Below are 23,709 nucleotides of genomic sequence, written 5' to 3'. Positions count from 1 at the left end.
TTTAGTTTCAGCTCTGATGCACCCTGCCTGGGGAATTCTCATTGTCATCAGGTGGTGACAGTTTATGGTTGCGGGTATTTGAACAGCTCAGCTACTTGTTTCAATAGGCATCATAAAAAATTATTAACCAAGCAGATGAGAGCAAAAGGGACAGCGTGATCTGTTTGGGGAAGGCTTACCTGGGAGCTGCTGACCCGGGCAGAGGAAAAATATTGACACGAGTGAGTTCTCAGGGCATCCCAGGTGTTAATTATGGAGGCGACTCCCTGTGGCCACTCCTCTTGAATCCAACAGGAAAGTGTTCCTGAGTCTGCCTTCCCACTATGGTGGACTTGGGGGAAATAGCTTATCCTCTAGTGATAATAAAAGTAATGCACCTCACTGTAAAAATATTTAGAGGATTCAGGGAAGTGGAAAAAAAGGAAGTAAAAATCATCCATTAAGCCTCATCCCAAAGAAAACACCATTGATCCTTTCTTCCATTTTTTCTCTTCTACGTATTTGCAATAGCTGAGATGATCATAAAAATTAACATAATAACTATATCTTAATATATGGCAGGCATTGTTCTAAGTGCTTTATGTGTATTAACTCCTCTAATCCTCCCAGCGGCCCTCCGAGGTAGGACCGTGAGTATACCTGCTTTACAGGTGGGGAACCTAAGTCACCCACAGGCTAGCTTGCCTGAGTTCACAGCCACTCGGGGGCAGAGATGGGTTCAATCAGTCCCACAACACTGTTCTATCGTGGGTCCAATTTATAGTCTCCTTTTTGCCTTGAGCATTGTGACATCCACACTTTCCCATGTCAGCACACAAATGGCAGAAACATCCTTTTTAATGGTTGCTAAATATTCCAAGTAGATGGACTACAGTTTATGTGGGCATTCTCCTGTTTCGGATCTCTCTTTACTGAACGTTGGGTGTCCCACAGCAGCAGCAGCAGCACAGTGACAGAAGAAAGCCACGCAAAGCTGGCCTCGACTCCGCACCCGAGGACCTGAGGGCAGCAACTCCTAGCCCCCAACTCCCCGCCCCACTCCCTAGATGGAAAGCCTGGAATGGGAACTCTGAAAAGGCTCCCACCAAATATATCACAAATATATCCCCGCCTGCCAGACAGTGTGGGCAGTGCACCTGGCCCGCCGGCCACCTGGGAAGCACACCTCCACCTCTTCCAGCCTGTTTTCTGCCTTAAAACACAGAACCACTGATGCCAACCCTGCCTACCTCGAACCACAAGTTCTCTGCAAGGATCAGATGACATAACTGCCAGAAAAAAAGCTTTTGAAACTGGAAAAGAGTTTTACATATGCAAGGGATTGTTATTATTATAACATTAATTCAAAAACATTCTCTGAGGAGCTGCTGTATGCCAGGCATTTGTGTGATGCCCTGGGGAAATAGGCCCCCCAAGAGAGCCCCAGTGCCGCCCAAGAGGGAAACACAGTCTGATGGAGGAGGACAGACCAGCAATAACACACAGCTGGACAAGAGATTGAACAGAGGGAAGCATGGGCACTGCAGGAGCCTAAGTGAGGGAGCTCATTCGGGGGTGGGGGGGTCTCAGGGGAGGCTTCCCAGAGGAGGTGACATCTCAGCTGAAACCTAGAGGATGAGCAGTGTTTGGCTAGGCAGAAAGGGGTGGCAGACAGAGAGAACAGCAGATGCAAAACTGCGGAGGCATAAAAAGCACGACATTCTAGAAGGAAAGTATGACCAGGGCATAGCAGGTTTATAGAGCAGAGGAGGGACGCCTGGGTGGCTCAGTGGGTGAGCATCTGCCTTCTGCTCTGGGCATAATCCCGGGGTCCCTGGATCGAGTCCCGCATCAGACTCCCCGCAGGGAGCCTGCTTCTCCATCTGCCTATGTCTCTGCTTCTCCCTCCGTGTCTCTCATGAATAAATAGAATCTTTAAAAAAAAAAAAAAGTGGAAAGAGGAGAGACTTACAGTGTAGACACACCCCCATCTGCTCTTTTACCACCAGTGATCCTATAACTGTTTAGGAAATGAGGAGGGTGCAACGAGCCGCTCCCCAGGAAGGCAAGCTCACCAGGCACACTCGTGGTTGACTGAGCAGCATCACAGCATTAAGGGAAGGGACCCATGGAGCCGCTGGGTGGGGCTGTGCTTCATAGACCCATAGGGCAATCTTTAATTTTTTTTAAGATTTTTTATTTATTTATTCATGACAGACACAGAGAGAGAGAGAGAGGCAGAGAGACAGGCAGAGGGAGAAGCAGGCTCCATGCAGGGAGCCCGACGTGGGACTCAATCCCAGGACCCCAGGATCACGCCCTGGGCTGAAGGCGGTGCTAAACCTCTGTGCCATGGGGGCTGCCCACAGGGCAGTCTTTAAAGGCTTCCCCCCACACCTCTGCCCGGCCTTGGCCTCACTTCCTCCAATACGGGTTCCACTGCACCCCACTGGGGCTACCCCAAAGCTCAGACTCCATGGATCCCCAAGAAGCTCTGGGAAAGAATCTATGAGGTTCTCGATATTCCAACTTTGTTATTGCCTTTAAATCTTTCCGGCGATTTGGCTCAGTGGTTGAGCATCTGCCTTTGGCTCAGGGCGTGAACCTGGGGTCCTGGAATCGAGTCCCACATCAGGTTCTCCTCGAGGACCTGCTTCTCCCTCTGCCTATGTCTCTGCCTCTCTCCCTCTGTATCTCTCATGGATAAATAAATAAAATCTTTATAAAAAAATCTTTCCAGCGATCCTCTGAAGCCTGGATTCTTGGTCCCACTTCACAGATGAGGGTCAGGGAAGGGAAGCAATAGGCCCAAGCCACTTGTGAAACCTGTGCTTGGGGTTCAGGTCAATGTAGGCATCGGAGATGCTAGGTTGGAATAACTGGTCTGCAGCCTCCCCATTGGTTCCCTGGGGCCGATTACCACTTCTTTAAATCCTAATTTCACACCTGTCTGTATAGTAAGGACGGTGCCACTAGCTGTACGGGCTGCCATGAGGCCTTGCTGAGACGTGTTCCGAAAGCCTGTGGTGTGTAGACGGCACAGCAGCTGCAGTGGTTCCCTGATACCACGTCTGACGCCCCCACATGTCCTGCAGGCACCCATCTCCCTGAGGTCAGGACTTAGGGCCGGGTTGAACTTGAAATCTCTCCGCATTCATCAGAGGAGTAGATAAATCCGATCCCAGGCACTGGACACACTGGTGACCTGATAGACTTGCAGGTTTGGTCAGAATCCAAGATGCCAGTCCTTTCCAGCTCCGATGGCACTCCAGGAAGACCCGTGGCCCTCGGAGCATCTCAGAAAAGCCCCGGGGTCCCTTTCTGCCAGTAACAGGAACCTAGTGAGGTCCCAGTGGCCCAGAGAAACCACTCAGGGGCTTTCCTGAGGCCTCAGCCAGAAAACAAGGGGGTGAAGGTCCTGCTGTGTGTCTACAGACAAGATGCTCAACCTTTCTGTGCCCCAGTGTCTTCCCAGCTGCAGGAGGCTTGGGAGCCCACCAAAGTCCACGGAGAGTTTATGTATTTCCTTCTCCACAAACATTTATTTTAACACTATTCTAGATGCTGGGGAGACAGCTGAAAACAAGATACAGCCCTCGGGAAACTTCCATCTTCTTTTTTCTCTTCTTTTTTTTTTTTTTTAAAGATAGAGAGAGAGAGAGAGAGAGAGAGAGAGGGAGAGACACAGGCAGAGGGAGAAGCAGGCTCCATGCACCGGGAGCCCGACGTGGGACTCGATCCAGGGTCTCCAGGATCCCGCCCTGGGCCAAAGGCAGGAGCTAAACCGCTGCACCACCCAGGGATCCCCAAACTTCCATCTTCTCTCCCATCCTGCTTCCCTGTTTAATAGAGATGATAATAGTGCCCACCTCATGGAGTTGTGAGGATTAAATACATTAATATACATAAAGAGCTTAGAACAGGGCCTGGAGCTTAAGAAGTGTTCCACAAGGGGTGCCTGGGGTGGCTCAGTGGGTTAAGTGTCTGCCTTGGGCTCAGGTCATGATCCTGGGGTCCTGGGATCCCGGGTAGGGCTCCCTGCTCTGTGGGGAGCCTGCTTCTCCCTCTGCCTCCATCCCCACCCCGCTTAGGCTCTTGCTCACTCTCTCGAATAAATAAATAAAATCTTTGGGGGGGGGAAGAAGTGCCCCACAAACACTGTTATTAGTAGCAGCGGTGTCTGTCCCTGGGCTTAAGGACTGGATGAGATACCATTAAGTCAGCGCTTACGGTGAGACGGGCATTGCAGCAAGCATGAAAATAAAAACAGCCACTTCCTCAAATGTGAGGCGATACCATCAGCCCATTTTAGGGAGAAGGGAACTGAAGCATGAGAAGTCAAGTGACTTGCCCACAGTCTCATTCTGGTTAGTGGAAAAGGCTCTTAAACACACCCCAATTCAGGATTCCCCGACCCCAGTGCATTTGGGGCTGGATAATTTCTGTGTTGCGGGCCCTGACCTGGGCGCTCGCAGGGTGCTCGCCAGCCTCCCTGCCTCCCTGGTCTCTACCACTAGATGCCAGTGGCTCTACCCTCCTCCCCACCTTTCGACAACCAGAAATGTCTGCAGGCATAGCCAATGTCACCTGGACGGCAAAGGTGGCCCCTGTCGGGAAGCTACCCTAAACCAACCCTTGAGCTCAGAGGCCAGGACTTTCAGGCCCTGACCGGAGGCCCCCTCCTCCAACCTTGCTGGCACCACCAGAAACGCCCTGCCCAACCATGGCCAGCAGGTCGGTCCCTTTGTCAAGCACCCCACCCCCACCCACTCCCACCCCCCCCCTCCCCCGCCTGCCAGCCTCTGGTCTTTGGCTCCCTCTTCCCTGCACCCAGACTGCCCTTCTCACCCCCATCTCCAAGGCCCCGCCCAAGCCCACCTGCTCCCTGAATGGGCCCCAGCCCAGGACTCACTGTTTCCTGCCCAGCTCTGCACCTGGTATCCTACCTAGTCACCAGCGTGTCTGGCCTTGCCGGCTCCCGGTCCCGGGGCCCCACCCTCAACTCCAGACAGGAGCCACCTGAGGGCAGGGGCTGTGCCTGACTCATCCCTGGGTCCCCGCACCCTGGGCGGGGCCAGGCACGGGGGCTGGCTCCCTGCTCCCTGCTCCCTGCTCCGTGCACCTGGCCCATCCGAGCTACTGGCCATGCTGGGGAGAGGCCCTGGGCCCGGGAGGCAGCTCCGCAGCCCGCTCTGGGGCGGTTAAGGAGTGCGAGCCGGACTCGGACTGTCCGTCCTTCTGGCTCCTTCTGAGGACTGACAGGGCAGGTTCTGCAAACCCTCCAGCCTCCGGTGGCTTCACAGGTGACACGGGGATGACTGCCCGCGAGCCAGCTCGGGAGGATTGCTGGGAGCACTCCGTGCGCAGTGCTCTCTCTGGGTCCCCGACACGGACAGACGGACAGACGGACGGACGCGGGTTCCCGGGTGAAGGTGGGAGAAGGCGGGGCGCTCCTGCCCGCGCCCGGGAGGTCTGACATTTGCATTTCTTGCACGAGGAGGGGACGGGCTTGCCCGGGAGGTCTGACATTTGCACTTCTTGCACGAGATGGGGGGGCGCCGCCGCCGGGGAGGCCGCCAGGCGCAGTAAATAATTCACACAGATGAACTGGAGATAAGTGCGGCTTCGCAGGGGATCGGGTTCAGGCCGGGAGGCGCGCGGCGGGGGGCCTGTGGTCTCCCCAGCCCCGGAGGCCAGCGCTACCGCGGCCCCAGGTGCGGCTCCCCGCGGGGGGGGGGGGGCTCCCCGGAACTGCCCCGCGGGGCGCCCGGGCCCCGCCCGCCTGCACCCGCCGTCCCCATGGCAACCGCTGGCTGGGTCCAGGGTTCACGGCCAGCGGGCTCCTGGCTCCCTCGGCCTCCCCCGCCCGCCCCGGAGGAAGGGCGTTTGAGGCTCCAGGCTCTGGGCGCAGGCCGAGCCCAACCCCCCCTTATCCTGGAGCAGTTGAAACCGGGGACTCTGGGGGTCAGCGCCCCAAGGGGTCAGGCCCAGCTCCACGACTCTCTGGCTGTGCCGCCCCCGCCGCCTGCAGGAGATCCCACGGCTCTGTGCCTCGGTTTCCCTTATCTGTAAAATGGGGATAATAATCATCGTCACTACCTCCTTGGGTGATTGTGAAAATTAAACAAATTAGACGTGAGGGATGTAGAAGGGTTCCTGGTGTCCAGTGAGCTCCTCACAAGGGGAAAAGGAGCCCCAGGGGGGCAAATACCTGCCCACGGTGATGGTCACACTGGGCCCAATAGGGGTTGGAATGCAATGGCCACCACCTGTGCTGGCCCCTGGCTTTTGGGGTCCCCCAAGGGTTTCCTAAGGTTCCTGTGACACCATCACCCCTTCCCAACTTCTTGAAGCTGCACTGTCCTCAAAGGGTCATTGACCAGCCAGTAAGGTCCCTGAAGGCCCTCCCCAGTGCCAGCCAAGCACTATCCCACCCCACCCCCATCCTTGGCAGATGAGTCCTTAAAGGAACATGATTTAGTTCATTAATTAGTTCATTTCCTCAGCCCCAACACCCTCCCAGACCCAGCCACTTAAGGCCTTGGCCAGCAGCTCTCTGCCTCCCAGGACTCCCCTCTCCCGGGCAGCTTCCAGCCATCCCTGCCTGCCCCCCATCTGCCCAGCCCCCACTGCCATCCTGTTAGGATTTCCCATGGCATGTTTCCCAGATCCTTCTCCCCCTTTAGCCTGTCCTCCCTGAGGTCCCTTTCCCTCTGGTGACCCTTTGTCCTCATACAGCTGTTTCTGGGTCAAGGACCTTCCTCCAGGCCTGTGGGTGTGCACGGCCCCGGGTTAAGGACAGACCCTCTGATGGGAAAGGTAACAAAATAAACCAAATCTTCCTCCCAGAACAAGTGGGGTGGTGGGGCCCCGAGGCGGGCTCCCTTTTGGGACTTTGGGTCATGCTGGAGAAGGCGCTGGGGCCCCTGGGCACAGGCTCTCTGTCCCTAGGGGCCACACCACCAGCTCCAGCCCAGCTGCCAGGTTTCCCCGGATACAGCCCGGTCCTCGGATTTATTTTTGCATATGGTTTGGGAGAATCTCTGTTGCTGGAATAACGACAACCTTTTTTTTTTTCGCTTCTGCTTCCCTCCAATAGGCAGATTTTATAAACCAGAGCAGCTGCCTGAGGTTTCCAAGAGAAAATTCTGCACAGTTTCTAACCAGGGTGACAGTTCCCCTCCACAGGAAGTTGCTTTTATTAAGGTTGTTGGGTTTTTATGTTTCTTTTTTTTTTTTTTTAATCTGATTTTTTTTGTAAGGCTCCATCTACCGGTCACCAGGCAGCACCTTGGGCCTTGTGGGCATTTTTGTCCCCCCCCCCCCTTTTGCCTGGAATTAATGATTACATCTAAACCACAGTGGGCTTGCCCAACACAGGGCAAAGTTGAACGGCTAAAAAGTGGGTCATTCACAGGAACTGAACAGAAGAATCCCAGGTGATGTACGGAGATACTCTGCTCATCAAATTAACTACATACACCCCAAGTGATTTCCTTCCAAAGAGGACAGTGTGGAAAGGAGGTGGGAGAGTAACTTCGCAGTGGAGACCCCTGACAAATGCCACCTCAGTCACGTGATCAAGGTCAGTATCAACAGTGCTAAGTCAGGTTGATAGCATGTACTCTTGATATGATGCAATGAGAAGGGCAATTCACCTCCCCCGTCTTCCTCCCAAAACCCATAACCCCAGTTGAACCATGAGAAAAACATCAAGCCCCACTTGAGGGACAGTCTACTACGATATACCTGACCAGTACCCCATCAAAAACCAGAGAAGTCTGAGAAATTATCACGGCCAAGAGGAGCTTCAGGAAACACGATGACTAACTGGGATGTGGTGTCCTGGATGGGATCCTGCGACAGAAAAGGGACATTGGGTAAACAGTGAGTGAGATCCAAATGAGTTGTGGAGTTTCATTAATAGCGGTGTACCACTGTGGGTTCCTCCATTGCGAAAAAATGTACCATAGCCTGGGTGGCTCCTTCGGTAAAGTGTCTGGCTCTCGGTTTCCACTCAGGTCATGATCTCAGGGTACTGGGATGGAGCCCAGAGTCAGGCTCTGCGCTCAGCGAATCTCTCTTCCTCTCCATCCCCGTCTGCCCCTCCCCTGCTCTTGTGGGTTCTCCCTCTCTCTCTCTCTCTCAATTAAATAAATATAATCCAAAAAAGAAAAATGTACCATAGTAATGTCGGATGCTTAACAATAGGAGAAACTGAGTCAGGGATCTTGACAAACCCATGCTATCTGTATAAATTTTCTGTGAATCTAAAACTGTTCTAAGTAAAAGTTTATTTTGTTAAAAGTAGGTTTCAGGGATCCCTGGGTGGCACAGAGGTTTAGCGCCTGCCTTTGGCCCAGGGCGCGATCCTGGAGACCCGGGATCGAATCCCACGTTGGGCTCCCGGTGCCTGGACCCTGCTTCTCCCTCTGCCTGTGTCTCTGCCTCTCTCTCTCTCTCTCTCTCTCTCTCTCTCTGTGACTATCATAAATAAATAAAAACTAAAAAAAAAAAAAAAAAAAAAAAAAGGTAGGTTTCAGGCAACACCCAAGGCCCAGGTCTCTTTGGTTCCCTCTTTTTGCCCGAACCAGGGTCTGAGCTGCTGACTTTAGTGGTAACCCCGTCCCAACCCCATTGCCATGGAACTGCCATCCTTTTCAAGCCCCAGGAAAAATCCCACTTCCTCACTGCTGTCTAGTCAGTCTCTGGCCCACCACGGGTGCTTAGTGGGTATTTGTCAAAAGAATGAAACTCGAGGACTTCTTGAAGGAGAAGATCCAAGCAGAGAGCCGTGCTCTGCCCTTTCTGGGGCAAGAAGTCAGTACCTGCAAGTCCCCATTCAGAGAAGGACAGCTTCCAGCAATCTGGTTAGAAGTGGGTGGGAGATTTCTCTTAACACAGCCTTTGGGGAACAAGCATTCAGATTTACTTAGGATTGCACTCATCGGAGTTTTGAGGAGCTGATGAAGATAATAGGCAAGGGACTCCTCCAAACTGCTCCCCAGCCCCCACTCCCCAGCCCTGTGGTCCCTGCATTGCCTCTCAGTAGCCCCAGTGGGTACTTCTACTAAGACAACGCTTCGTGCAACAGGATCTGTTTGCTGGGTTCTGAAAGTCCATTGCCTGGCACCCAGCAGGCACTTCATATGTGTTCATATCGATGGCTACCACTTATTATGCCCCAGGTTCTAAGTGGGGGAGCGGGGAGGAGGTAGGAGTTCCTATTTCCTCTTTTGTGGCGTAGGCATTATCATCACCCCCCATTTACAGATGAAACAAAGGTCCAAAGAACTTGAGAAACAGGCCTCAAAGCACGACTAGAAAGTATAGGGTAAAGGTTTCAAATCCGAGTCATCCAAGACCTACACCCATGCCTCTTATTCTCCAACCAGCCACCCTAATACTGCCTTCCCCTTCCAGTGGGCTGAGGGCCTGGGCATCTGCTCCCTGCTGTCCACGGAGGCCCCCTGCGCTCACTCCTTCCTCTGCAGCGTCCAGACAGCCCTGATCTTCAAGTCTCTTTCCTTTAAAACTCAATTTGCCAATTTTCCCCTTAGAGGTGCTTTTAGATACTCCTCCGGGCTGTCAACCTGGACAGGCCACGGAAGCAGAATCCAGGGAGATGGATGCTTATTACAAGCATTCAATTAGTGAAGTTTGAACAATGCAGCCCTGGCTGCTGGATCGATGCACGGGGGCTCAGAGACCCCCCTTCCCCTGCCTTGGACTTGTAACGGCCTTTTCCATATTTATTACCACCCAACCGGATACTTCAAACATATTCTGCGCTTGGTGTGATTTGGTATCTGCCCAGTCCCCGCAGTGCCTTCTCAACAAACGTTTGCCCCGATGCTGGAGTATGTTTAAAAGATTTATATTCCATTTTGCTGAATGGAGTCCTCGGGAAAAGCAGACTCTGTCTTCCCAGCCAGAGGATCCTGCCTTGGCTGACGAGGTGGCCTCCAGCAAGAACATTTTAATACATCACTTATTAAAATGGACCCAGAGCCTTGGCAGAGGGCTCCCGTGCTCCCCCCTTCCCAGCAGAGGGCAGCTCCAGGCCTTCCCTGACACGTCAGAGCCCTGCCTCCCCCCTGACCCCTTATTCCGTTGTCCATTATGCAGAATGGCAGAGACCATAACCTCCAAACAATGAACCAACAGCAGGATCCTGAGGCTGAAGGACACTGGCTACAGCTGGGACTGAGCCGGGGTCTGGGGTCAGATGATTCTGCAGCCCTGTCCTGGAGCAAGGGCTCTGGGTTCTACTCCCGCCCAGCTGACTTATTAGCAGAGAGACCTTATTATGCAAGTTACTTAATATCTCTGAGCCCTGGTACCATCGGGATAAGAATAATGCCTACTTCCTAGGGCTATCGTGAGCCTGGCATACAGTAAAAGCTCAATTAATGGGGTTGTTTTGTGGTACCTTCTAGCCCCTGGGGGGCATCCATTTCTTCACCTACCAGAGAGTTAATCGTTGTGGGTTTCCAGGGTTGCCGGGTCGATTATGTGAGAGAATAGAAGGGCAGCTCTGCTTTGAGCAGTTAAGCAGTAATTACCCCTGGTAGGGGCAGAGATGCGTCCTCGGAAAGAATCTTTTCATATGGCTCCTAACCTTCCCTGCAGATTGAGGCCGAGCAGAAGGTGGGGCCTGCCCCTAACTCCCAGTGTGCAGGACAAGCACAGGGGAGAAGAGAGTCAGGCTCCATGGTGCCTAAAGGCCCAGAGGCTCCAAAACACTGGGATTCTCTGGGGTCGGAGAGCCAGGTTCAGGAACAGAATCGCACACCTGGGGAAAATCACGCTGGCGTCCCCTGTCATCCTGCTGGCACCAGCAGATCCCGCTTGCCAACCATTCCTACTAATGGCTGATAGGATGTCCAGCCTTCTGCTAGGCCCTGCTGAGACTCAACACCCCATTGACTGGGAAGGGGAAATGAGACATCACCCCCTCCCCCACAGGCCCTCTGGAGCCCCTCTCTCCCCCAGCCGCCACCACCCTGGGGCCTGTCTTACCTTGATGTCTGAGTCACAATCAGGATCCTGTCACCGTGAGCTGTGTTGTGACTCCCCAGCTGACAGTTTTACAACAAACACATTAAAAGCTCCCAGCACTGAGGCTCCTGGCTGGAGAACAGCCCCCAACAGAAACCTCTCCAGGCCTTTCTTCAGCCAAAATCCTCCCCATCCATCCTCCCACAGGACCAGCTCCACCACCATTAACTACCCCGGAACCCAACAAAAGACTGAGATTTTTTTTTTTTCATCACGAGCCTTTTCAAGGGGTGATTGGGGGAAGCCAGAGACCTACCAGGCTGGGGGCCCCCCGAAGACGGGGCTCATCCCTCATACAGTGACCTGTGAACTCTAGAAGGCAACGGTGGGGGTAGCTGGCCCCGGGTGAAGCATTCTATGGGCATATAGTGGCCTGATACCGAGTGCGATCACCCGCTGAGTGTTGCGTTAATTCTCCCACAATTCGATCCCCACCTTCCCGATTTGGCAACTGAGGCTTCAGGGGGCAGGCGGGAACACTTGCTCAAGTCCATACAGCTGGGAAGTGAAGGAGCTGGGATTTTTAATCCAAGTCTCCCAGCCTCTAAACATTGCTCTTAACAAGCCACCTGCCTCCCAACACAGGCGACCTCCTTCTCTCCACAGCCCGCGAGGGATGGCAGAGACGACAGGCAAGCAGGGAGAGCCCAAGGAAAATCCAAAGGGAATTCACTCTCCCTTGGGCCAGTCCACTGTCCTTCCTGCCATCTGAGCCCCAATCCACAGGGCCCTCCACACTGTCTTGCTGCCTCACAGACCAAAGCTACCGTTCCCTCCTTCCTGTCTGCAGCTAGCAGACAAAAAGCAAGTCCCCGGAACCAAAGCAGAGACAAGAGAGGAGTGAGACACAGGAATATTCTTTTATTGTACATTGGAGAAATAGCCCTGTGTGCTGGTTAAAGGTGCAACATCCAGAATATCGAATTAAGAAAAGAGGGAACAGGGTAGGGAAGAAACCTCTTGAGGTCCAAAGTTGCAAACAAAAAAATGGTAAAAGATTTCCTCACGCAAGAGGCGTTTTTGCAAATACCATGCAAAACAGGCAGCTGGTGTGCCTTAAGAGAACCCCTATAAATAACAGAAAAGACACTCCAAGCATTCCTTTACGTGGACTCAGAGCACAGGGAAAAAGAAAAGAAACCAAAATGCCTTTTGGCATTTCAAGATATTTGGCACTCTTGTGATTACATTTTTTTACAGCCCATTAAAGAGAATAAACTGACACAATATTAGAGAAAAAAACAGGCTGCTCACACAACAGACTGCAGGAAAGAGGTTAGAAAAAGCTCAAGCATTTTTTTCTTTGTTTTTGTGGGGTTTTTTTTCCTGACATATAAAATGTGTCCATTTGCATTAACTTGGGCAAATAGCTTGCAGCAACAAAGAAACACAAGCTTTACAAGTCATTTTAAAGTAAAACAGGGATTCTTCCTTTGTATCATTCCTTAGAAAAGTTCTCTGCTTGTTTTAAACACATTCCCGATAACTTCAAAAGAGGACCAAAATAAAACAATATCTATAGAGATCATTTGCTGATTTTTTTTTTTTGTACATCCAAGGATAACAACATAAAAAAATAAAACCGGACAGCATTTCACATCCAAGTGCACAGAACCATTTTTGCAAGATTAAATAATGTAAACATTGGGAACAGCCAAATCAGCGAAGAATGCCAACACCTCAAAACACCCGGTGTTGCCGCTTCATTATTTAAGTGGTTCAAAAATCCAGATCTATAATTGCGCAATATTCACTGTATATAAAAAGAAATGGATATTAATTTTGACAAATAGCTGCAACTGAGACTTTTTATTTCTTTATATGTGTGTATATAGTGATTTTTAAATTTTTAAAATTTTTTTTTTATTTTTATTTTTGCTGAGGAGCCCAGAGCCTTCTCCTCCTCCTCCTCTTCCTCCTCCTCCTCCTCCTCTTCCTTCTCACGCCTCGTCTGTCTCCCGGCCTGACATGAGATACAGGTTGTTGATTTCATCGTAGGTAGCAAGCTAGTAATAGATTTCAAAGTGCTTTCTCTTTTCATGCTCTTTTTGCCAATAACTGTTACCGCCGGTCTTACTCTCCCTTAACTCATTGTCTTTGGGGGAGTTAGACACCAGGAGGTGCCTTGTCTGTCATATTTTTCAGCACGTCATCAATTCTATCATCTTCAATAACAACTGCAAGAAAAAGGGGAGAGAAGGAGACGTGAGCGCGCCTGGGCCTCGCCGGGGGTCTCCGACGTCGCCCGTTACGCCCCGGGTGCGGGGGGGAGGGGGGGGGGGGCTGGGAAGCGCGGGAGGCGGAGGGGGGGGTTCCTCGCGCGCAGACACAGCCCCAACCACTCCGCCTCTGCCGGGGGGCGGGGAGGGGGGGGACCCCGTGCCGCGTCCCTCGGAACCGCCCCCCCCCCCCCAGGCTGCGTCCCGGCTCGGTTCGCAGGAAAGGCTGCAGAGAGGGCGCAAACCCCGCAGGCCCGGCCGCAGCCCCGACGCGCCCTGGCCGCGTCCTCAGCCCCCCGCACCTCCCCGGGCGCATTTCTTGAGCCAGAAGCCTCCCCGGCAGAAGAGGGCGGGGAGGAGACCAGGTCCGCGGGCCGGGGACCCTCGGGGGTGCCCCGAGCGCGGCGCGGGTGGCCGAGGCTCCGGGTGCGGAGGGGCGAGGAGCAAGGGGGCTCGCGGGGGCCGCGGCGGGTGCAGGGCGGGTGCAGGGCGGGGGGCCCCCTGCGCGCCCCCCCCGCCGAGGTCAGGGCCTCCCGCCTCGCCCCCCCCCCCCCAGCCTCGCCTGCCTCAGTCCCGCCCTCGGTCTCCCGGCGTGCCCGTCACCTGTCGAGGTCTCCGGGGCTCTCTCCGGCCGGGGTGTCGGTCTCCCTCATTGTTGCAGCTGCTTCTCTGTCCTCCCCCGACTGGCGTCCCCGGCCGCCGTCTCTCCCGCCCTGGCTCCCTCTCCCGAGCTTTGTCTCGCTCGGCCCCGGCCCCTCGCGGTCTCCCCGGAACCGCCACCCGCCGGCACCCTGCCCCCGCCCCCCCATCTCTGCGTCGCGGTCTCTCCGGGCAGCTGTCGTCCCCCCTCATTGTCCTGGCGCCTCCGGAGCTCCTCTCCGCGCCTCCGCGCGTCCCAGTCTCCCCGGGGCTTTTCCAGCTCCCGCGCCGAGCGCTCGGACTCGGCCCCCTCCCCCTCCCCCCGCTAAGTAACAATGAGAAGCCCGTGCGCCCCGAAAGCCCCTAGTCTTCCCGCGGGAGTCGGGTCCAACCCCCCCCGCAGTCCTCCACGCCGTCCCTCGGGGCGCCCTGGGACCCCCCCCACCACACACACACCCCGGGCTCCGGAGCCAGTGCAGCTGCGACTCCACTGCGCAAAAGGGGAGGGGGTGAGACGCCGAAAAGCAAAGTTTGGCGCGGGAGGGGACCCGGGACGAGCCCCGCAGCCCCCGCGGCAGCCAGAGGCCGCCACGCCCCCCGGGTGACCCCCGCCGGAATCAGGCCGAGGGGGAGGGGTTTCGGCGGCCCGCGGCTGCCCGGCCCGCAGTGCGGGATCCCCCCAGGGCCGCGCGACGGGACTCCGTTGGGTCGGAACCGCTCGGGCCTGCGGGGGAGCCCCCGCCAACCTGGGCCCGGCCTCGGCGCGCCCGACACAGGGGCGCCCGGGGGGCCGCGAACTCACCCCGCTTGCTCCGGCCGATCTGGCCCAGCTTGGGCGGCCGCTTGTTCTGCCCGGCGCCGAAGAAGTTGTTGGTGTCCTGCAGGCGGCAGGAGAAGATCTGGCCCACGTCGCCGCCGTCGCCGTAGGGGCTCAGCTTCTCGTCGCCGTAGGGCAGCACCTCCGACATGGTCGCGTCCGGGGGCTCCGCGGCGGCGCCTCCTCCGCCCGCGTCCCCGCCCGCGGCGGACAGGGTCAGCGGCGCTGGGGCCGGGGGCGGCCGGCCGGGGACGGCCCGCGGGCTGCGGCGGCGGTGGCGCCGGCGAGGGCCCGGGGGGCACCGCTGGGGCGAGAGCGCGCCGCCCGCCCGAGCGACCCGGCGAGCGCCCGGCGCTGCGCTGCGCTGCGCTCCGGCTCGGCGCGCGAGTGGCTGCTGCTCCGGCGCCGGCGAGCAGGACTCACATCCTCGGCGCTCCCGGGCGCTGGGCGGGGGCTGGGCCGGGCGGGGCCGCGAGCCGGAGGGGGTGTCCCGGCGAGCCCGCGGGGCGCGGGGCCGAGGCAGGCGCACCCCGGGGAGCCCGGCGGGCCGGTCCTGGGCGAGCGCGGGCGGCGGCGCGGCCTCGGGGAGGCTGACTGGGGAGCGGCGGGCGGCGGGGCGGCGAGGGGCGGAGGGGGAGGGGAGCGCGGGAGGAGGGAGGGCTGGGGGCGGAGGGGGGAGGATGCCCGGAGGGAGGGAGGGAGGGGAGCGCGGAACCGGGAGGGAGCCGGGGAGACGCGCGGAGGAGAAAGGCAGAGGGAGGCAGGGGGACCGGCAGGGAGAGACGGAGGGGAGGCCGGGGAGAAGGGGGAGGCGGCGGCGGGGCCGGCGCGCCGCGGCCGGGGGAGGAGCGGAGCGCAGCGGGCCGGGGCCGGCGGGGAGAGGGGCGGGGCGGGGCGGGGCGGGGGCTGGAGCGCGGGGGGGTCTGCACGCAGGAGCCGGCCCGCGAGCGAGCTGCGAGCGACAAATGCCGGCCGCGGCGCGGAGGCGAGGCGCGGCGCGGCGGGCGCGGGGAGGGGGCGGGCGGAGGGCGGGGACGAGGGGACCCGGGCCGCGGGGAGAGATCCCTGGAAGCCGCGCGACGTCACGGGGCCGCGCGGGCCGGCCGGGCCGCCGCTCGCTTCCTGCCCCCGCCCCCGCCCCCGCCCCCGGCCCCCGCCGCCCGCCCGCCCGCGCCCGGGGCCCCCCGCGAGCCCCGCCCCGGCCCGGCGGCCTCCGGGCGCCTCCGCCGCCGCCCCCCCGCCCGCGCCTCCCGCGGGGTGTTTACCGGCCCCGAGCCGGTGCGCGCCGGCCCCGCCGCCCGCTCGGCCTCCCGCGGGGAGCTGGGGGGAGGGGCGCGGAGGGGGCGGGGGGACCGAGGACCACACGCCGGGAAGGACAGATGGACGCGGTCTCCCCGGAGGCCGGACGCTGGGGCGGAAAGGTCGTAGGGCGTCAGGGCGACCTGAGGACGCAGCCTCCCCGTCCGGCCGCGGGCGCCCCACCCCCGCCTTGGCGCCCCACTTCACACGCCCCGGGCCCGGCCCCTCGGGCCTCACCCCCCTCCCCCACTGCGATCGCCCTGGAAGGCCCCGCTCCCCGGCCGAGGCTCAGGACTCGGGCTCCCGCGGGGCCTCGGGGTGGAGGCGGGGGGGGGGGGGGGGGGGGGCAGGGGCAGCCCCGCCTCCCGGAGGAGAGGGGAGCGCCTCATTACGCCGGGCTCGCCCGGGATGCCCGGCCCTCGGCGGCGTCCGCTGCCTCCTCCTCGGGGACGCCCCAGGCCTGCAGCCCTCTGCCCTGGGGGACCTCCCTGCCAGCAACAGCCTCCAGCTCCGGGGAGAGGCTGTGGCTTCGGAGGCGTGGAGCGGGCTCCCGGTCCCCAGGAGGGAGACCCGGGCGGCCCCAGAGGCTGGGGAGGCGCATCTGCCAAGCAGATGGCAACTCCGAGGGGGCAAGGTGCGTGAGGAGGGCTCGTTATCCACGCCCAGAGCCAGCAGCACCTGCTCTCCGCCTGGAGACTGCCTTCACTGGCCCGGCAGGGCCCCCCTGACGACCGGGAGGGTCACCCATTCCGAGGTCATGCAACCTGCCGAAGGCAGGACTAGGGGGCACAGCTGGGTGGGCCAGTGAGGTCTCCACTGGCTCAGCCTGCTGCCCTGCCCCTGGCCCCATCCCTAGTGAAAGAGCACCCTCAGGTTCACTCTCCCCTTCATTCTAGAACTCTCTTGGTGGAGGGCAGGCTGGAAGAAAAGGGGTGTGGTTCTTTAGTGACATATAACATCTGGTAGAGGAGCTACCTGAGAGGAGCCAGCCCAGCCCTTTCTCCCACTGTGCCAAAGCGTCCCCCACCTGGAGGCCAGGCACCTTGGGGGCAGGGGAGGAAGGGGGCTGAGAAGTGGGAGACCAAGACAGTGGGCCCCGTGGGGTGGGTGTGGAATGGGAGTCAGGCCTGGGTTTGAATCGCCATCCTGTCATTGGCTAGCTGTGAGACTTGGGACAAGTCACGTCCCCTCTCTGAACTCCATAATCTCAGCTGGAAAATGGGGCATGTGGCTGGCTAGCTGCCTGTGCGCCTCACAGGACTGTTAGCAAAACAAAATGAAATCAGGCTCCTGGTGCTTAATGAGTGAGAAAGAACACTAGCACTTCATTCATTCCCACTTCAGAGCTGTCAGAGCTGGGAGGATCCTTAGGGATGATCCAGCCCAACCTCCTCATTGCCAAAGGCGGGGGAACCAAAGCCCTGAGAGAGAGAAAGAGAGAGAGGCTCGGGGGCTCGCCCCAAATCCCACAGCTTGTCGGCTTGTCAATGCAGGTCTGCGGCTGCCCTTTGCTTCCCTCCACAAGCCGCCGGCTCCCATTCATGAAGGCTCTGCAGAGTGTCTGCTTTGAGGTTAGCACCAGGCCAAACGCTGGAAGAGAAAACAAAAGCCTAACGAGCAGGATGATCAAGTTACAACAAGAAGCTCTTGCCTTTGTAACCTGCTTTTTTATTTTCCCCCCAACGCATTTCACATCCATTATTGACCTTGCTTCTCAAAATAAATACCTTCCAGAGGTAGAAAGAGGCAACGTTGCATCCCTGCCCAACTGATGTTCGCAGAGAGAATAGAGACCTGACTTGCCAAGGTCACAGGCTAGTGATGGAGCTAGGAGAAGCCACCCTTCCCAGCTGTGGTTCCAGGTCCTCATAGGGGACGCCCCACGCGGGGCTGGGACCACCCTGCCCACCTGGTTCCTTCCTTTCTGCCGAGTTATGAAGCAGTTCACACATTGAGCATCTAGCCCAGTGCCCCCTGCACAGAGGTAAGCACACCACACAGGGAGGGCTGAGGAATCCCTGCACACCCAGCAAGCGAGAGGAAGGGGATGAGCCGGCTGTTCCACCCCACCTGGTTTTGTTTCCCTTGCCGCGTTCCAAATAAGGTTAAAGGTGGCCCCATTGCACCTTCCCAAGTCAGTACCCTCCCTCTTCCTGAAGCACACCCCCTGCACACACACACCTCAGACCCGCAGCCACTTGACGGTTAGAAAAGCATTTCCATGACTATGACCTCCTTGGAGCCTTCCCTTAGCCTTTAGAAGCTGCAGGACCCAGACAGGCCCATTTTACAGATAAGGCACCTGGAGGCTGACTGGCGTCTCCAAGTTCACGCGGCTGTTCCGCAAGAGCAAGCTCCATCAGCGTGGCATTCCTCTACCTATACCCCTCGCAGCAGCTGTCTCGGTTACAAAGGCCACACTCAATCCTCCCTTCTCTCCAGCCTAAAGTGGGGCATCCCTTTAACCCCCGGGGTGCTAGACCTGGATGCAGATGCGTCCTGGAGAATCCCTGCCTTCTCCTCCAAGGCTGAGGGGCTGGCTCTGAGCCCGTTGCCCAGGGCTGTGCTGAGGACACCAGGTCCAGATGGAGGAATGGACCAAGTAAGACGGGAGTGGAAGCTGCCCTCACTGCTACCCAGCAAGGGAGATGGGTGATGCACGGTCTAGTGCAGTAGCCCAGTGGGGAGGGGGCAGCCTTCACTAGGGCGGCCACATTCAAATCCCTAACCTGTCATTTCTTTACTCCGTGATTATTTTCACCTCATGGTGCCTCAATTTTCTCATCTGTCGGATGGGGCTGATAATTATTCCTATTTAGTCGAGTTCGTTCTGGGGAAGGTCATACATGCATCATACACCTGGTACACAGTGAGTCCTGGATGAACGTAGTTTTCATGCTCAACTCTTGGCTCTCTGTGGCTTTGAATAAGCTGGTTCCCTCCCCTAGGCCTCTGACTCGGTATCATAAAATAGGAAACTTGAAGAAAATCACATCTTCCTTTCTCAGCTGCAAAATCAGCCAGTTCTCCCAAATCTAAAGTAGACAAAACCTGCTTGAGGCAAAAGTGGGGGAGGGATTTTTCCCCTCAAACTTCATCGGACCCTAGGACCCCACCGAATTGGGCACCACGGGACTGGACTGTGTCCATGGCCCCTTGGGCACAGACATTCTCGGGTTGAGGTAGTAGGTCTTGGCAAGTCCCTATTGTGCTCTGAGCCCTACACCAGTGTGGGTGGGGTAGAGAAGGGGAAAGGCAGCCCCCGCAGCCCCCAGCACGAAACAGACGCTTGGCGCCCAGTGGTTCCCTCTGTTGCCTTCCCCCTCTCTCCTATCCAGATGGGGAGACCGAGGCACGAGCAGCCGCAGAGAACGAGGGCAAGACTCAGAGAAGAGGTGGCTGTGGGATGCCTCTGCCCCAGGTACGTGGCAGCAGAGGGGGAGCGCGGGAGCCACAGAGCCTTGCCAGGGCTGGCTCCGACCCTAGCCCTCCGGCAGCAGGGAAGGCCAAGACACTGTGCTAGGTCAATGGCCAGCTGGTCACCTCCAGAGAGGCTAAGTGGCCTCCCAGCAGGGCACCACCACTCTGAGCCAAGGCTGGATGCAAACCCGCAGCACCCCCGGCCCTCTCAACTCATGGACTGGAACCTGGGCGCAGCCTTGCTGGGCAGGCCCTCTGCCCCCACCCGACCACCCACACACAGGGGCCCAGACTTTCCTATGAGAGACCCGTGTCAACTGACTGGACCTGCTTTAAGCCTCGGATCAAAGAACAATAAGACAAGAATTCATTCGCCTTTCACTCGTTCCCCAAAAGTGTGTTGAGGACTTTTGTGGCAGCACCGGTCCTTCCCCCAGGACAGCTCAAGGACTCTTAGCTTCCTCCCTTCCTTTGTCTGTCTCCCTTCCTTTGTCCTTGTCTGACCCTCAAGACCCTTTCTTCTGGAAATATCTTACAAGGAACCTCAGTAAATAAAAAATAAGTAAAGGGCAAGGTGCTGGGGAGCTAGGGGCTCAAGCCCACACTTCGGGGCACCCCCCTACCCCCTAGGCCTCCAAAGAACCCCCAGAGCTCTAGACAGCTCAGTGTGAAAACACCTGTAGGAAGAGTTCATCTAGTCCAACCTCCTCCAGTTACAGATGGGGAAATTGGGGCCCGCCAGGGCTTGCCGGAACCGAGGGCTCCCCCTCTCCACCGCATCGCGGGGCACACCCAGAATTGTATGGGGGCGGGGAGCTGCAGCAGCGCATGATTAGTCAGAAAATAAAAGGGCTTTTCTCAACGAGGAAGTTTGCCATGTTGAGATAAAATTTTAAAAAGGATCAGAGGGCGATTTTTTAAGTTTTTATTGTACCAACAGCCCACAATGTAAGAGTCCCACCGGCTCTTGGGGGAAAACCTAAGGAACAGTGAGGACAACTGGGAGGAGCTGAGGAGTCAAATGTCACCTGAACGTGAAAGGGGGATAACTGGTGTCCTGAAGTCGCTCTCCCCACCTCTCATCATTCCACATCCTCCGGTGGAGGAGGGAGGGAGGGAGGGGTCCTGGAACTCTCAGAGAGCAGCTCTGCCTACAGCCTCCAAACCAGATCCAGCCGGTAGGGCACTGGGGCTTTGTGGCACCCTGAGAAACAACAGCCTCTTTTGGGCCCGGGAAAGAAGAGAGCAGCAGACAGGCCAGGCACCATGGTGCTCCTGCCCATCCTCACCACCCTAGGGGACAGACAAGGGGAGGTACGGTTTTAGCCCTGTGGACAAATGGGGGAGGCTCGGGAGATTGGGAACTGGAGCTGGCTCTGAATGCTGGGCTCTGTCTGAATACTTGACCCACTTGTCCAGCTTCTTCTGTCCAGATCTCCCAAGAGCCCCAAAGTCCACTGGCTAAAGAGCCCCTGACCCAACCAGAGCAATGAGTTGAGCCAAAGGGGACTAACCCCAGCTGACCCCAGCAAGCTCAGAAAGGGCCACTGCCACCTTCTGATCCCAAACTCCTACTACCCAATCACTACTGAGAGCTTACCATGTCCCAGATGATGCTAATGGCTCTAGACACAACCACGCTCATGATTACCTTGGGAGGGACTGTCATCTATCTTATACCATCTGTAAGGGCCTGTGGCCGGGAGAGTGGAGTGCCAAGCCCAAAGCCGCAGCGCCCAGGGGAGACAGCAGGTCTGACTCAAGGCTGAGCTCCCAACTGTTGGGCGACACTGCCTCCCTGAGGAAACCAGGGACAAGCCTCTTCCGGTCTCCATCTCGGCCTACCCACAGATGTGGAGGGCGTGTAGATGGAAGAGTCCAAACCTCTTGCAGGCTGAGGACTCCTTGGAACTCTGACAAAAGAGATGGGTTCTCTTTCCCAGAAGCAGAATATTGTATACACAGTTTCCAGGGGAATCTCTGAACCCCTATGGCCCCTTGGATAAAGAATACGGGACGAGATCCTACAAATACCGCCCCCCTCCCCAGTCTCCTGGGACAACAGAAGGGCTTTTTAGTACATTTGAAGCCCAGAGGCCCTCAGCCCTGACTCTCCCCCACACCCGGGGCCAGACCTGTGGTGGCTCAAACATGAGCAGAGGAACGTGGCCACTGACTTCTGAGCCCTCTGAGGGGCTGTGCTCGGCTCTGCACCCTTCTTCCTCCATAGGCTGTTAGGCGAGCACTTGCCCATCCGGTGGATGCGATGTCATTTCATGTCCACGAGAACGGGTTAGGCTGGCAGGGCAGAGAAGAGGTACTTTCCCACTGCCAGGGAGGGAAAAGCGAGTCTCAGACAAGGAAGATGAGCTGCCCTACTGGGGACAGAGCCAGGCCCAAGACCCTGGTCTCCCAGCACAGAGATCTGTCTACTTGACTTGGTGAAGGGCAGCAGGCCAAAGAGGGTAAACCAGAAGACCCGAGCTCAATCCCAGCGACCTGTGTGTGAGGATGCAGCCACCTCTCTCTCTGAGCCAGAATGCCTCTCAGCTCTGAAATGGGGGTAAGCAGAGCATCCTCAGAGGGAGAGTGTACAGACCTGGTGAGGTGCTGCTGGGCCTCAGCAGGGGTCAGCCCCAAGCAGTGAGTCCCACCATCTCCAGCCCTCCAGGGGGGGACAGCAGGGCCCTTTCTCCCTAGGAAAGGAACTCTCTGTGTGATAGAAACGGGGGAAGAGTGAGGAGCAGCCACTGCATGGTCACAGAGGCCCTCCCCATCCTGCCCTACCTGAGCTGGGGTGGGGAAGAAGGAAATCCTCCAGCTGCGAGGGCAGGTGCCATGCACAGGTGAGAAGGATGGGAAGAGAGAGAGACACCCCCTCCCCTCCAGAAGCAGAAGCAGACAGAAGCAGAGAGAACCCAAGAAAGCCTCAGGGAGGAAAACAGATGCACACGCAGGGGAAGAAACTCTTACACACACTGGGAGGCAAGAGGCAAACGGGGCAGAGAAGAGGCAGGGCTGTCAAGGAAAGTCACTGACAGCTCGTCCCCTGCAATACACAGCAGAGGACGGAGGAGCTGAACGAGGGGACAAAAGGCAAAGACAGGACAGAAGAGACCAGAGCAAGGACAGCAGGCCAGGCTGAGAGAAGCAGGATGTCTTCTGCTGAGAAAATGCTTCCTGGGGGGGGAGGGGGGGGGATCGGAATCTATGCCATACAATTTTTTTTAAGCATCTTTTACCAGTATGAAGTCATTTGGGTATTTTAAGAACATGTGATGCATTATGCATATCTCATTTTTGTTGAAAGAAATCATGGTTAGTATATTTAAAGATGTGAATGCCTGGGACATTATCGGGGGAGAAAGGGGGGATTTTTTTTTTTTCCTCCCAGAAGTTTCTGGGCTTCTCAGAACTTTCACATCTGCACCCAGCTTGCTGGTGAGTTGAGCAGAGAAAGGAAGGACCCGGGGAGAAAATCCCTGCTTCTCCCCTTTCCAGGCTGTGCCCCACGGCACCCGGGATCAGCAGCCCGGGATGCTCCGAGGCCTGTGCCCCGCCCCTCAGGGAAGGGAAAGTTGCACAGACCTTTCCTAGCACCACCTGGGTGGCTCCGGAGGCCTCAACCGCGGGGGCACAGCGCCACCTGGAGGTCACGGCGGAGACTGCAAGCCGAGCAGGGATCCTGCCCTGCGAAGGGTAGGAAGAAACAAAGCCTAGGGACCTACTTCTTGCAAACGTGGACGAAGATCCACCCTGTGAAGCATGTTAAACACCCGGGGAAGATGACTAGGGGGTGGGAGGCCTGCCGTTGTGGCAATGTGGACGTTGATATCAATACAACTTTCTGTGTACCTCCCTCCCCCCACCCTCGAGAACATTCAAGTTAGGACACAAGGTGCCTGGCACGCTCAGCGCCTAATAAATGCTTGTTGCGTTCACTTGTGGCCCTCCAGAGGCATGGCCCAATCCTGGAGGGATCTGAATTGGAGGAACGTAAGGGGAGGCGATCGCTCTGGCAAGGACAGAGGGTAAAGAGCAAGAGTGGAGCCCCCCCCCCCCCCCCAGCCCCTGCCCAGGCTCCATCAGTTCCTCTGACCAACGCCAGTGTCACTGGCTCGGCCTCGTGTGCCTCACTCTTGGGGAAGGGAAATGCCAGGTCCCTCGGCTGGCATCTGGAAAACAGTAAGGCAGCTGCAGGGGAAGTGACTAATGAGCACTCCAGGCAGCAATTCAGGACATCATACATCGAAACTTGGCTCATTCAAAATCGAT

The 23,709-nt window shown here is 57.2% G+C and overlaps 1 protein-coding gene and 3 long non-coding RNA genes across 6 annotated transcripts in view; 1 reads left to right on the top strand and 3 right to left on the bottom strand.

Moving 5' to 3' along the window:
• LOC140634287 (uncharacterized) overlaps positions 1-10,960 on the bottom strand; it is a 113,484-nt gene extending 102,524 nt beyond the window's left edge. Inside the window, exons 1-3 of the long non-coding RNA XR_012031800.1 lie at positions 10,449-10,960; positions 7,729-7,836; positions 4,892-6,045 (exon numbers count right to left, since the gene is read on the bottom strand). This is a non-coding gene — a long non-coding RNA (uncharacterized lncRNA). The remainder of the gene's footprint in view (positions 1-4,891; positions 6,046-7,728; positions 7,837-10,448) is intronic.
• LOC140634289 (uncharacterized) lies at positions 4,921-8,159 on the top strand. Of its 2 annotated transcripts, none has more exons than XR_012031803.1 (5): positions 4,921-5,282; positions 6,718-6,798; positions 7,079-7,185; positions 7,397-7,564; positions 7,673-8,159. It is a non-coding gene; the product is annotated as an uncharacterized lncRNA (long non-coding RNA). The 2 variants fall into 2 exon arrangements; XR_012031804.1 differs by lacking the exon at positions 4,921-5,282 and adding an exon at positions 5,788-6,086.
• A 921-nt stretch (positions 10,961-11,881) lies between the features above and the next one.
• CAMK2N1 (calcium/calmodulin dependent protein kinase II inhibitor 1) lies at positions 11,882-14,958 on the bottom strand. Its single transcript, XM_072828034.1, has 2 exons — positions 14,701-14,958; positions 11,882-13,217 (listed from the first exon to the last, which is right to left on the bottom strand). The coding sequence occupies exons 1-2, from the start codon at positions 14,864-14,866 to the stop codon at positions 13,147-13,149; spliced, it is 237 nt and encodes a 78-aa protein (XP_072684135.1). The 5' UTR covers positions 14,867-14,958; the 3' UTR covers positions 11,882-13,146.
• A 2,361-nt stretch (positions 14,959-17,319) lies between these two features.
• Positions 17,320-22,556, bottom strand: LOC140634284 (uncharacterized). 2 transcript variants are annotated; one of them, XR_012031799.1, is made up of 3 exons: positions 22,222-22,556; positions 21,570-21,762; positions 17,320-17,604 (listed from the first exon to the last, which is right to left on the bottom strand). It is a non-coding gene; the product is annotated as an uncharacterized lncRNA (long non-coding RNA). The 2 variants fall into 2 exon arrangements; XR_012031798.1 differs by having other exon boundaries at positions 17,320-21,762.
• Positions 22,557-23,709: the final 1,153 nt, after the last annotated feature.

The sequence above is a fragment of the Canis lupus genome, chromosome 5 (assembly GCF_048164855.1).
Source record: "Canis lupus baileyi chromosome 5, mCanLup2.hap1, whole genome shotgun sequence".
Taxonomy (NCBI): Eukaryota; Metazoa; Chordata; class Mammalia; order Carnivora; family Canidae; genus Canis; species Canis lupus.
Note: the sequence above shows the minus strand (reverse complement) of the source record. Positions and strands in the feature narration are given on the sequence as shown.